At 61.1% G+C, this 13,310-nt stretch overlaps 1 protein-coding gene across 8 annotated transcripts in view; it reads right to left on the bottom strand.

Moving 5' to 3' along the window:
- Window positions 1-13,310, bottom strand: part of GNB1 (G protein subunit beta 1) — a 48,340-nt gene that overhangs the window by 16,355 nt on the left and 18,675 nt on the right. For 4 of the 8 annotated variants that reach the window (XM_037146929.2, XM_037146932.2, XM_053660255.1 and 1 more), the window contains exons 2-3: window positions 11,721-11,768; window positions 1,540-1,637 (exon numbers count right to left, since the gene is read on the bottom strand). In XM_037146929.2, the coding sequence (XP_037002824.1) occupies window positions 1,540-1,596 (57 nt within the window). In that variant the 5' untranslated portion in view covers window positions 1,597-1,637; window positions 11,721-11,768. Of the gene's footprint in view, window positions 1-1,539; window positions 1,638-3,508; window positions 3,575-4,193; window positions 4,270-4,294; window positions 4,380-11,720; window positions 11,769-13,310 lie in introns of those variants that run through there. The other 4 variants (XM_053660253.1, XM_053660254.1, XM_037146928.2 and 1 more) reach the window with 4 other exon arrangements.

Here is a 13,310-nt window from a genome sequence, read left to right as displayed (position 1 = left end):
CTGACTAGTGCCCCCAAATTAAAGCGGGGCCCCTCCCCGCCGGCCGCCCTCAGCAGGCACAGGGGTGTGCAGACCAGTGCAGGCGGCCCCACGCCGGCTGTCGGCTGGTGGGAAGGGTGCAGGCACATGTCCTGCGAGGCCTGTCCCTGCAGCTGCCGCCAGCCAGACCCAGGGTCTTTTCGTCGCACTCCCAGCCACACAGACGCCCACTGTGCACCGTACCCAGTGCAGATGCTGCGCAGTTTGGGATGAGAGGTGTCACTGCAGGTGACAGTTCCCCTCTTGTGCCCCTCAAATCGAGGACGACGTCTGAACCCTTAACCTGTCAGCCTCGCCCCCGACTCTGCCCCACAGCGGGTGCTCCTCACAGACACCAGTGGGCACAGTTGTCCCCTGAAAGGCACCTGGGCACTGCGTGGCGTTCGTCATCGCCCCTGGCCCACACGCTTCCTCAGTCGGAAGCCGGTGAGACACCCCTCCAGGGTCTCTCAGCTTAAGACCACCACCGAGGACGAGAGCAGCCCCTGTGCCCGGCCGCCGTGTCCTGTCCATGGCGCCCTTGTTCGTTTCGAAGCCTGCCCCCCTTGATTCCATGGTGCATGGGATGCCCCCAGCCTCTGCTGACCCCGCACTAAGCAGACACAGGCTGGCTCCACCTTTAGAGACAGAGACCCGGCGGAGGGTGTCAGGGGTGCAGGGTGTGTCCCCGGGCAGGTGTGAGACCCCACCCGGGAGGGCGCAACTAAGTGGAACAGATCAATGTCTGTCTTTCTCTGCTCCGCCCCGCCTCAAACCAGCCAATCAGAAAGAAGAGCGAGCCCCGGGCTCTGCACTGCAGCCCCACAGGTCAGCGACAGAGCTGCGCTCGGCCGGCTGCACTTGGGCGCTTCACCTCCCACGCCTCACCTCCCACGCCACGTCTGCTCCAGCAGCCGTCCACTCAGAAACTTCCACACACGACACCTCTTTTCAAAATCAGAAACAAAGCAGGCACTCCCCAAACACCTCCTGCTGTGGTTGCCAACACTCTTGTTTTCAAACAAGTCTCCTGTGCCACGGTCCCAGGGGTCAGAGGCAGACACCACACTCTGCAGCGACCTGCAGGGGGGTCACGAGGTGGACTCTGGGGTTGAAGACGTGCACACCCTCAGCGGGCGGCCCGGCCGGTCAGCGCCTCGTCCTGACCCGCCCACATTCCAGGCTCGCTCCCGCGTCCGGGTGCGTACAAGCACTGACCGATGAGTGCATAGGTAAGTGGACGAGTTGACGTTCCTCTCTCGTCGGTTAATTTAAAAGAACATAAAGAAAATGTTTTGTAAACTATATGGCAACACCGCCACTCAAACAGTGAGACACCGGATGAACCCTGAGGGCGCTGGGCCGGGCCGGATGGGCTGCTGCCAGCCTGTCCTGGGCCGGGAGAGACTCGGTCTCAGTCCCCAACACCACACCGCTATCCCATAGGTAGGGTTTCCCAAAACTGGTCACATCTGACCCAAAACACACATGCCAGCAGAAGCGAACGCGCGTGGCACGCACCCTGATTTGGTTTTTCAGCTGCTCGGCCTCCTGCCGTAGCTGGTCCAGCTCACTCATCTTCCGGCCTCAGGTGCTCCGGTCGCCTCCACGAGTCGGGTCTGAAACAGAGACAGGAGCACAGCTGACACGCGGCGGGGGCAGGAAGGAAGCAGGAGAGGGAGGACGCTGACACCTGGGGAGCCACGGTTTCCATGTAAACCAGAGACGCTCACGTTCACCAGGACCCACCAAGCGCCCCCGGGGCGGGGCTGGCCCAGCACAGTTCGTACTGCTCATGAGCTCTGAGCGGTGCCGGCCCCTAAGAGATCAGGCTAAGACGGCCGTGGCTGAAGAAGGAAACGGTTTCAGGGCATTTCTCAAGCAGGCTCCGATCTCAGCAGAGAATGCCAGCAGCTGAGGCTGACATTCAGACGGAGTTTCCCACAGTGACCCCGGCTGGGAAGTGGGGACAGAGACTGCCTGGCGGGCTGGCGCTGCACAGCCACAGCGGTGGCTGGGCCCTGTGGCTGCCCCACGCGCAGTGGCTCTGCAGGGCTCGGGGAGGCGTCCTGTGGCTCCTGGGATCCCAGCAGGCGAAACACCAACACAGCAGCCCCGACAGGCCGGTGCCACGTGCAGGACGAGGCGCAGGGCAGGCCCAAGTGCAGCCGTCCGGGGGCACACCCTCCCCACCTGTGGAGAGCCCCCTCACAGTCACCGGGAGGGAAGATGCCCGCCCACATCTCCTCAGGAGGCACAAGGACTTAAACTCTCCGTTTTAGCCACAAACGTGACTTCTGGTCCCACCTTGCACGCCAGAACGCTACGACGGTTTTCAAGTTGAGGCCTAAACACAAGAGAGTCCTGGGGACGTGGGTGGAAGGAGTGCTCTCTGAGGCGCTGGGATCTTTGGGGAGAGACCCATCCTCGAATACCAGGCAGGGTGGCCCGAGACGCTGAACTGGAAGGTCTCCTCTCGCAGGACAGTCCTTCCTCCATGTCACAGAAGGCGGTGCACCGGCGGCCACCTGCGCGGCCACGCGGAGGCGCCCGTGTGCGCAGCCTCTCAGGACGCAGCGGCAGCGGAGACGGCTCCCTGCTGGCGCCGTACTGCCCCGACGGCCAGCCCGGCCTCCCGGCTGCAGCCCCACGTGGTCAGCGCCCACAGGCGAGTCCCGGTCACGGGCTTCAGAACCCGTGTTCACCGACTGTAAGAAAAGGGTCCCATCTCCACTCGCAAGAAAGACGAGGCTCCTGAAAGACCCCACTGAATCTATGCACAGTCTGGGGAGAGACCCATGTCAGACATTTAGAAGATTTTAAGTCGCAGCCTCTCTTCTCCACTCCAAAGGTGCCTGATGAGGGCACAGCCCAGGCCCCTGGCCCCCGGCCGTGAGCACACGCACCCACGGGATGGCCCCCGGCCCCGGGTGAGCACAGAGGGACGAAGCAGCTGCACCAGTGCGGGACCCGGGCGTCTCCGCCCGGCCAAGGTGCTGCGTCCCCTCCCCCAGACACCGCTGTCCACCAGCGCTCTTCTGGGCCCACAGAAGGGCATGTCCGCGCCCAGAGGAGCGACCCTCGGTCCACAGACAAATAGAAACGTCACCAGGGGCTGTTTCTGGAGAGAGACACAGGGACAGTAGGCAGCCTCTGCCTCCCACTGTCTCCCGCACCACTGACTTCCTCCTGGGGAGTGAACAGCTAATCTGAGCCCTGGAACCAGGAAGCATCACGTCTCCTCCACACCTGTTAGTGGATGCAGGCGAGGTAACGCTGCCCTTCCACCTGTGAACTGCCACAGGTCACCGAGAACAACGTGAAGACAGGGGAGCAATCTGGGGGCTGCTTCCCACATGGGACATGCACACAAGTTTGTAGGAACTGTAGCTACAAGGAAGCACACACCTGGGCACCTCGTAATTCCATCACCCAAGATTAAAATGAAGGACAGAATCTTAAAAGCAGCAAGAGAAAAGGAGACAGTTACCTGCAAAGTAGTTCCTGTTAGAATGTCAGCTGATTTCTCAAAAGAAACCTTGCAGGCAAGAAGGGGCTGGAAAGAGGTATTCCAAGTCATGAAAGGCAAGGACCTACATCCAAGATTGCTCTGTCCAGCAAAGCTTTCATTTAGAACGGAAGGACAGATAAGGTGCTTCTCAGATAAGGTCAAGTTTAAAGAGTTCACCATCACCAAGCCCTTATTATATGAAATGTTAAAGGGACTTATCTAAGAAATATGAAGATCAAAAACTATGAACAGCAAAATGACAACAAACTCACAACTATTAATAACCGAACCTAAAAAACAAAAACGCACTAAGCAAACAACTAGAACAGGAACAGAACCACAGAAAAGGAGATCACATGGAGGGTTAGCAACAGGGGAGTGGAGGGAGGAGAAGGGGGAAAGATACAGAGACTAAGTAGCATAGACGGTGGGGAGAAAATTGACAGGGGGAGGGCAAGAGTAGTGTGGGAAATGCAGAAGCTAAAGAACTTCTATGTAAAACCCATGGACGTGAACTAAAGGGGGGGATGATGGTGGGAGTGCGGTGCAGGGCAGAGGGGAAGAAAGGGGGAAAATGGGACAACTGTAATAGCAAAATCAGTAAAATATACTTAAAAAAATAAAAGAAAATATATTTTCTCCTAAGAAATTTAAGCAGTCTAACATCATTTTCCCTGAAAACTGCTGGCCCGTCCTCTTGGTTTTCCGACACCGGTGGCGCACTTCACGCAGAACCGTGAAGGTGCGTCTGTCTAACGGTCTCACCTACGTCCACTCGCTGTGGCTTCTCCTCACTCTCCTCGGGCCCCCAAAGCCTCTGGCCGCCCCACCACCAGGCCCCGTGGCCTGGGCTCCTCTGCCCTCCTGGGTCAAAGCCACTGCTAAGCTGTGGCCGCGCTGACTCAGCGCACCGACTGTCTAATCCACTAAGACCCGGCTGCCGAGAGGTGCCCGACCGTCCCCTGTGACCCACGGCCGCCCGGCTCTGGTCAGGGCTTCCGCTTGGGAAGCGCTTCGTGCAGAAACGGCAACCGGAAGGCAGCAGGCGGGGTGCCCTGCGTCCACGCCAGAGCGCACGCGGCCCCTCCCCAGGCTGTCGGCGCAGCTGTGACCCCCTCCTGCACGCGGGGACCACGGGCGGTCTCACCGCTGGGGGGTGGGGGGATGCCAGGCCCCGCGGGTGACACACTCTCTCCCACTGACACGCTGTACGTATGCTAATGGACCAGAAAGTAACTGCCAGGTCCTGCCTGCCACCTACAGGGAACGTGACCGTCACCGACCCGTCCTCGCTCTGGCATCACTGTCCCGTCGGAGGCGCCCCACCCCACACGGGCCAAGACTGGGGCGGCTGGACGGCACCCGCCGGCCCTTCCGTGGTCAGGCCAGGACACGCACCTCCCGACAGGGGCTGCAGGCTCAAACGTGGCCTCTGCCACAGGCGGGCAGCCCGGGGCCACCCAGGGCCACCGTGCCCTGGCCACACCCTTGGGCTGGCAGCTGCACCAAGCATGCAGCGGTCACCTCTGAAACTCCTGAGGTCCCAGCCAGCCTCTGGAGCCTCCGGCGTCAGACGGTCAGGGGTCTGGGTGCCTCCTCAGCCACCCACCCCCACTCACAGCTGCACTTCAGTACAAGTTCGCCCGAGGAACCGAAACCAACCTCATGAGCTTTTCTGTTTCTCTTTCATTACCAAGTCCAAGTACATCCCCCAAATTAATAGGATGCGAACCCACAGCACACGGACAGGCCGTGGGTTCGACCCCTGGTCCAGGCACGTGTGGGAGGCAGCTGCTCGACGTCTCTCTCACATCGATGATTCCCTCCCTTGCTCTCCCTCTAAAACCAATTTTTAAAAAACCCTCCAGTGAGGATTAAAAAATAATAATAAAGTAACGGGTCTGCAATTTGCTTGAAAAACCCAAGAGGAGGAGGCAGGCGAGGGCACACGCAAGGCCCACGTGGCCACAGAGCCCCTCGCGGCCACCAGGGGCGCCCCCACTTCCCACTGACCAACTGAAGAGGGTCTGCGAGACGCGGGGTCCTGACTCGGAGCCCACAGCAGACACTTCGGAGAAAAGCAGGAGGCTGCACGTGGTCGCCCCCGACCACGTCGCTGGAGACAGGAAGGAGCTGCTACTGTCCTGTTACAAACACTTCCTACTCCTGAGTGAGAGAAGACCCGGGGATCGGCTTCAAGACACTCCAACTTCGGAGGAAGGACCTTTAACCAAAGTGGCAGAGTTCTGCACAGGCTGGACCTGGGAGACTACAGACCATTGTTTTTACCTACATTTAAACATTCCCAGTATGGTTTTCTCAGAACCAGTATTTCTTGGTATTGCTTGGCTAACTATAGGTACGAGTTCAATCTGCTATAAAGCCCTGGGTTGTACAAGGTCCCAGGCACCCACTCTAGGGAGTGGTGACAGTCCTCAGTGACCACAGCGGTACCTGCCACAGCAGCCGGCTCTGAGGCCCTCCCCCGACTCCCAGGTCTGTCTGAGCAAAGGAACGGCTGACCTTGGAGCTCACGTGTCCAGATTTCAAAAGCAATAAAAATTGCTGTTACTCTTGGCTGGTGTGGCTCAGTGGACTCAGTGCTGGCCTGCGAACCAAAGGGGTCACCAGTTTGATTCCCACTCAGGGCACAGGCCTGGGTTGTGGGCTGGATCCCCTGTTGGAGGCATGTGAGAGGCAACCACACACTGATGTTTCTCTCCTTCCTTCTCCCTCCCTTTCCCTTTGTGAAAATAAGTAAGTAAACAAATAAATCTTTTTAAAAAAGCCGTCAGCAGGAAACGTGCTTACTGGTTGGGGTGGGCATGTGAGAGGGAGAGAGTAACACCGACGGGTTGACGATGCTCCGACCCCACAAGCCACAGCGCCCAGGGCGGAGTTACGGTCTGACGGCCCTGCCACGCTGCCTCCCGCAGGTCAGAGGCGGCAGAGGTCCGCAGTTGGAGAAACAAGTCAGCAGCGAGGACTGGGGGAACCTGCTCCTGCTGACTCTCTCTGGGCCCTGGCAGAGGGCACCAGCCACCGTTCCCTCGTGGTTTGCACACTCGCGTGAGTGCACTGCACTCACTGACACGCAGCCTGTGCCACCGGTCTGCCCTCAACATCTAAGCTTCTCGACTTTCTGATGCAAATTCTGAACGAGAAGCTGCAGCCGCTCATGTGGGGTCGGCTTTAGAGCATGTGCACAGGAGACTTGACTCACCTACGGGAGACGCCGTGTGACCTCAACTTGGGGTTCAGCCCACTCTCAGTGCACCCCCAAAGCACTGAGGCCGAGCCGAGATCCAGGTGCCCTCAGAAGTAGCTCTGGGCCCTGGTACACAGAGCGCAGCACCCAGGGCCTGCCTCTGGGGGACCCCGCCCACCTTCCACAGCGGGGGGCGGGGGGGGGCAGCCTCTCCACCCTCAGTTCCCTGCTTTTCCATCCAAGTTTCTTGTACTTTTCATATCAGAACCAAAGCCCCACAGACAGTTCATGAAGTCACCGACAGTCAAACTGAAACTGTGTGACCCTGGTGTGTCACTCGGAAGTCCACACGGAACCCAGACGTCCCTGCCGGCGTTGCCGGCAGGCCCTTGAGTGATAGGAGGCCCAACAGGCCTGTGCTCGGGCCAGGATCCAGCCTGGCACCCGCAGGAGGAGGACAGCGGCCCCGCTGCACGGAGGGGGCGGAGCGCACAGCTTGTCTTCTGACAAAAAGGCAGGCAGGCCCTGGCTGCGTGGTTCGGCCAGCCAGAGCCCCACGCGTGATCAGGGCACCCACGGAGGCAACAGACCGCGGGTCCTCTCACATCGGTGTGTCCCTCTTGTCACTCGCTCCCCCACTTCCTCTCTAAGATCAGTAGATCCACCCCGAGGATCCAAATAAAAAGCTAGGCGCTGCTCAGAGACCCCCACCCACCCTACAAACACAGACTGACGGAGGAAGGGCCCCCCCGGGGCCCGGGGCTGTGCCCGCTCCCCTTCTCCACGTCACCGCAGAGACTTTCCGTTCCAGAGCACCCTGGCATTCCACCCGGCATGGAGACACGCACCACTCCGAGCTTTAGGAAGCCCGAACGTGCACTGGCCGCCCGGGAGGCCAACGCTGGCACATCCAGCCCCAAGCACTGCCCCCCTGGAAGCCTGCCCCATGGCACTGGAAGGGCACTGGCAGCCCAGGCCAGCTGCTGCTCCCGGCGGACGCGGCCTCACGCCAGCCCTGCCGCACAGCCCCGGCACAGGCGACCCAGCCTCCTGCCGCTCCCGGGCAGCCCACCCCGACGTGCCTCTTCCAGGGGAGACGTAAGGCGTGTCACGGAGCCACGCCCAGCCCCTGGGGCACAGCTGTCGTGTGCACCCGCCCCAGGTGCAGGCCTGGAGACCTGGCTCCCACTCGTCTGCGTATGTCGGTTTCCTCTGACCACGCCGCTCTCCCCAGACAGCTCCGTGGTCCTCCCGCCTCCGCCGACGGCTCTGCCCCGGGAACCTCGGGGGCCTGTCAGCCTCGGCGTCGGGCAGACGGCCAGTTTGAGCCCGAATGAGCAACTCCTCCTTACAACACGGCAGCACCCACGGTTCTGCACAACTGGGACTGGGCTGGGGCTGCTCCGCCCGTGTCGGGGGCCCCTCTGAACAAGGACACTGGTGACAAGACATGTCCTGTCCTCAGGACCACAGTCGGGAGGGTGACAGACATGCCCATCTGGGGAGCTGGCTCTGGAAGTGCCGGTGAGCTCATCCCAGCTTCCCGGCCACACCAGAGCGACCAGGACGCTGAGGCGCCGCGGACTCAGGTGCCCCTGCTGTGGCACCCGTGGCACCACCACCTCAGAGATGTTCTGCAATTGTCCACACGGCCACAAGAGGAAGTGGGTCACCACCCGCCCAAGGCTGTCACTCTGACTGGGCCACCTCCAGAATGTGCAGGCCGGGCCCCCGAAGCGGTGCCCAACAACGAGGACCCCCACCGCCCGGGCACCGTCGCTCCAGCAGACAGGCTCTCCGGCGATGCCCCCAGCCCAGTCCCTCGGTGTGGAGCCCTCCTCTTCCAGGGGAAGCCCCCACAGCCGCCCCCAGTGGAAGCAGCTCAGGACACCAGCTGGCTGGGGAGAGTTTCGGAGGCGGCTCCGGCCCCAGACTCACAGCACCTGGGGTCCCCTCATCTCTGCTCCTGGGTCGCTCTGTTCCAGTCAGCGCTGTCCAGCGCAAGCCACAGAAGGGAACTTCCCAACAGCCACATTGAGATGTATAAGTAAGTTAGTAAGTAAGTAAGTAAAACAAGTTTATTAACTTCAGGAATTTCTGTATCTAATTCAACATTATCAAAAACGCCATTTCAACAAGTGACAACGTAAAACAACTGCAGGTCAGGTGTCCTGCACCCATCACGTGAAGCTCTGAAACCGAGGTGAACGAGGGAACAAGGATGGTCTCTCCCAAAACGGAGTCACCCTCCTGAGGGGGGCCCTATAGCCCAGGCTTCCCCCGCTGGGGGAGCGCTCTGGGGCCCCACCTGTATCCACACACCGACTGGCGTCGTTGTGAGAAGCTGCGTTTGGCTTCAGGAAATGTTTTTTGTGAACTCAACACGTCCGCCCTCGTCGTGAGGAGCGATTTACAAGCACGCCAGCCCACATCTTGCTGAGTATCTGGCAGTTTCTGACCCAAATCAGCATGACCCCCGTGCCCCACCCTTGATCTCCCCCAGAGGAACTTTTTTTATTCCCCAGATGAAAAGAGCCCTCAAAGGGAAAGGCTTTGCCTCGTGCAAGAGGACAAGCGAAACCGGCAGAAGCACTGAGAGGCACCAAAACCCGCGAGTCCTGACGCTGAGTCGGGCAGGGCAACAATCTCCTGGACGAGCCTCACCCCAAGCACTGAGCCGCCGCCCACCTTGTCACGCTGGAGGTCTTCTCGGGCCCTCGCGGCAGCCCCCTCACATCACCGGGGAGCGCGGTGTCCTGTCCCACCGCCTGCGGGGCAGCCTCCGTGCAGCAGGAGGTCAGCAGGTCGGGAGACACGCCCCGGCCCAGCCGCAGTGCAGGACGGGCTGGAGGGGAGGGAGGCCCAGGGGTGGAGGGCACAGCCCGGTCCCCTCGCCTGGGGCAAGCTCCCTCTGGAGCCACAGGAAATGGCTCGGAGCCCTCTCTGGCCTGCTCTCCTGCGCCCCCTTTTGCTTCAGGGCCAAGCACAGAGCCCAGCTGGTACCCAGCGACCAGCAAATCCAGGCCCGCAACCCGCTGAGGCCAGAATCAAAGCCCCGCGTCCCCACCCCAAGCCTGATGTCACCCACGACTGATGCTGTCCAGGCCAAGGCTGCAACCAGGGGAGGACAGACAGGAGCGCTGGGGGCCGGGAACGGCCATTTCCACACGCCCGAAGGGCTGTCAGCCTGGAGTTCCGGGGGAGACGGCTCCCTGCCCTGCCGTCTGCAGGGCACCGTGGGGACAGGCTGTTCTCCAGTGGGCACCCCGCTCACCCAGGCAGGGCCTGCTGTCTGCAGGTGGGGGGCCGCACAAGGTTGGGGCTGCCCGTGCGGGGCTTCCTGTGTCCTCACTTTTTGGCGCAGGGGTGGAGACTGGAACCGCACCCCCTGGCCCAGAGCCCCTGCCCCGGAGGACTCACTGCAAAGGCAAAGGGTGCGGCCCTCCCCCTACCACGCCCCCTGCCCTTTGCAGAGTGCATGGTGGCCGTGTGACAAGCCCAGTATGGGGGGACTGAGGACGGGACAGTGAGCCTGGGTGGGCCCTCTGACACCACCACAGCGAGGACACTGGAGGGGCCCTGCCCCCAGGCTCCTCCCGCAGCTGCCGGAGGCCCCCCTGCCCCCTGGCAGCGCCCTCTGCTCTCTACGCCGACACGTGTGAGCACTTCCTAGAACCTCGCCCACTCAGGCTCGCCCACTCGCGTGGCACAGACACCAGCTCAGCAACACACCGGAGGCAGCCCCAGGCCCACCGGGGGCGTGAGCCGACCGGAAGAAACCGTGGTTGTTCCCAGAAGGGGTACTTCCGCACGACGCCCACAGGGCGGCGCCGGGTGAGCTCGGTCCCTGCCGAGGTCACTTGCAAGAACAGGAGGCGGTGTCCAGGGTGACGTGGTGCCACAGGTCTCTCAGGCCGACTGTTTGGCCGCCTTTTCTTGGGCCGAGGCCCGTGTCTGTGTGCGCCTTGCGGCCCCTGCCGTTCAAACCCTGGCTCTTCTCCTGGGCTGTTCGTTTCCCAGTCTCGAACTCCAGCTCTCGGCGCATCCTGGGCACAGGCCACTGCAGAGACAGGGCCTGCTCCTGCCCGTGCGGCTTTCTACTCTCTGAGCAGGGTCACAAGGAGACGTTCTCCATCTGGTGACACCCCTGTCGTGGGCTGGTCCCGATCTCGTGGCTGGGAAAGAAACCCACGCGGACACCGAGTCCCAGTGACGCCCGTGCTCCCCGTCAGAGGCCCTCTCGTGTGGGGCCCGCAGCCCGGCTGCAGCGCCCTGCGAGTCCGTCCCTGCCCACGGCGTCGGGTCCCGCTCCCGCACACGATGCCCCACCGTTCAAACACCTCATTCATTCCATTTAGTTCTGCTTTTCAGGTTAAAATTTCCCCAATTTATGAAGAGCTGCAGGAACCAGAGAGACCCCAACACCCTTCCTGGACTCGCCCACCCCGCCCGCACAGGCGGTGGGCTCCACTCCCCTCCCTGCAGCCGGGAGGGGCTTCTCTCTGGGACACGTGCCTTCCTTCCTGTGTCACCTGCGGCTCCTCTGCTCTCCGACCTCTGGTCTGGAGTGTGAACTGTGACCTCTGGGTCCTTCACCTTTCCTGCTGAAAACCGCGTGGAGCCTTAGAAGAAACCGCCCTTTCTGCCCTGGCTGGTGCGGCTCAGTTGGTGGGGGCGTCTCTCCTGGACCAAAAGGTTGTGGGTTCAATTCCGGTCGGGGCACATACCCAGCTGCGGGTTGGATCCCAGGTCCGGGTACATGTGACAAACCATCAATGCCCCCCCCCCCAGCAATGAAAACCTGTCTCTGGGGAGGCAGATTAAAAAAGAAAAACACACCCTCCTCGGTGCACTGGTTCTGAAGACCAGCTTTGGGCTAAAAAGAGAGATCGGTGAAACCACGCTGTTTAAAGAGGGAAAAAGCCTGAAGAAACTTAAATATTGTTCTTAAAGACGGATACGGATTAACTGTATCAAAATTACCTTAATTCAGAAGTGCTTCCAGTCTGGTCTCCAATTCATGTACAGTGTCTGCAATGGAGAGAGAAAAGGCTGCGTTGGCCTGCGCTCCGGCGGGGGGAGCGGCCCGCCCCGCAGTCCAGGCAGCTGGAGACCCGGCCCTGCTGCAGGGCAGGCGCTCGTCCGACTCCCAAAGAGGCCACTGGCCAAGGGCCCCCGAGTGCCGGCCAGTCCGCCTGGGAGCGTTCCAGGACCCCGGCGGGGATGCAGGGTGGAGCCCGGGGGGGACGGCCGCCAACTCTGGTTCCCCTGCAACCCCTGGTTGTTCTTCCCAGAACCTGAAGTTTCGACACACTTCAGTGAGCTTTCGTATTTCTCCAAACCAACCCCCCGCTTGCCTGCGGGGAAAGTCGCCGGGCTGTGTGTCCCCAGGTGCAACTGCACACGCCTGGGCTGGGGCCGGAGGGGCCTCAAGACCCTGGCGCTGTCCCCCAGGGAAGTGTGAGCTCCCGGGTGCTCGTTTAACAACGCGGTTTTACTTGGAATTGTGCCCCTTGTGTCACACACTTCTTCCCTGGCGGTGAAAGCAGGTGTGGAAGGAAAAGGTTCCTGGTTCCTCAAAACGCTCAACCACAGCTCCACGACCCACCACCGTCCGGCTCCCGGGCACCCCGTGAGCAGGGCGGAAGTGAGCAGGCGCTGGGCCTGGGCGCCTGCCTGCTCACAGCAGCCGAGGGGACAGCCGCCCAGGGGCCCGTCGGTGCCTGAACAGACACCCACACCTGGCGTGGCACGCCCGCAGGGAGGGGGTCACAGGCAAACAGGTGACATGCCACCACAGAGACAACCTGCGGAAAAGCCGGTCACATGCTCCATGACCGCGTCTACCAGGAAACACCGGGACCGGGCCAACCCACAGGCAGGACGCACACGCGAGACTCAGCTGCGTGGTGGCGGAGACGGCGGGCAGGCGGCAGAGGCAGGGGCTGCGCAGCTCTGAGAACTGCTCACTTGAAAGTGTGAGTTTCACGTCAAAACGGGGAGGAGTAGCCCTGGCCAGGGTGGCTCAGCGGACTGAGCACTGCTCTGCGAACCAAAGGGTCACGGGTTCGATCCCCAGTCAGGGCACAAGCCTGGGTGGCAGCCAGGTCCCCAGTAACAGGGGGGCGCATGACAGGCAGCCAACTGATGTTTCTCTCCCTCTTCCTAAAAATAAATACATCTTAAAAGCCTTTTAAATAAAAAAGGCAACCACAGCCCCTGTCAGGGACCCTTCCCTTTACAGGTGTGCAGGCCCCTCCGCACCGTCTTACCCACCGGCTGTGTCGAAACCAGGAGAAACGGGGCCCTTCCTCGGGCCGGAGCTGCAGCCGGGCTGCATTCCCCAGGGGATGGCACGTGGGGCCGGAGACGAGACTCCGGGCGCGGCTGGGATGGGCCGCCTGGCAGGGGTGGCAGGTTCGTTCTCTGGGGGTTCCAGAGGGGACGCTCTGAGGCAGAAGCCTGCCGTTCTTCCAAAATTCTGCAGCTTTTGTTCTACGCTGTTTTAGTTTGTAAACTAATCCTGCAGAAATGGCATAATTAAAACTAACAGGAAAATGATAGAACTCAGAA

This window comes from Artibeus jamaicensis, unplaced genomic scaffold (genome assembly GCF_021234435.1).
Source record: "Artibeus jamaicensis isolate MK-2021 breed Jamaican fruit bat unplaced genomic scaffold, CSHL_Jam_final scaffold_847, whole genome shotgun sequence".
NCBI classification, from domain to species: Eukaryota; Metazoa; Chordata; class Mammalia; order Chiroptera; family Phyllostomidae; genus Artibeus; species Artibeus jamaicensis.
This window is presented reverse-complemented; position numbering and strand designations above follow the sequence as displayed.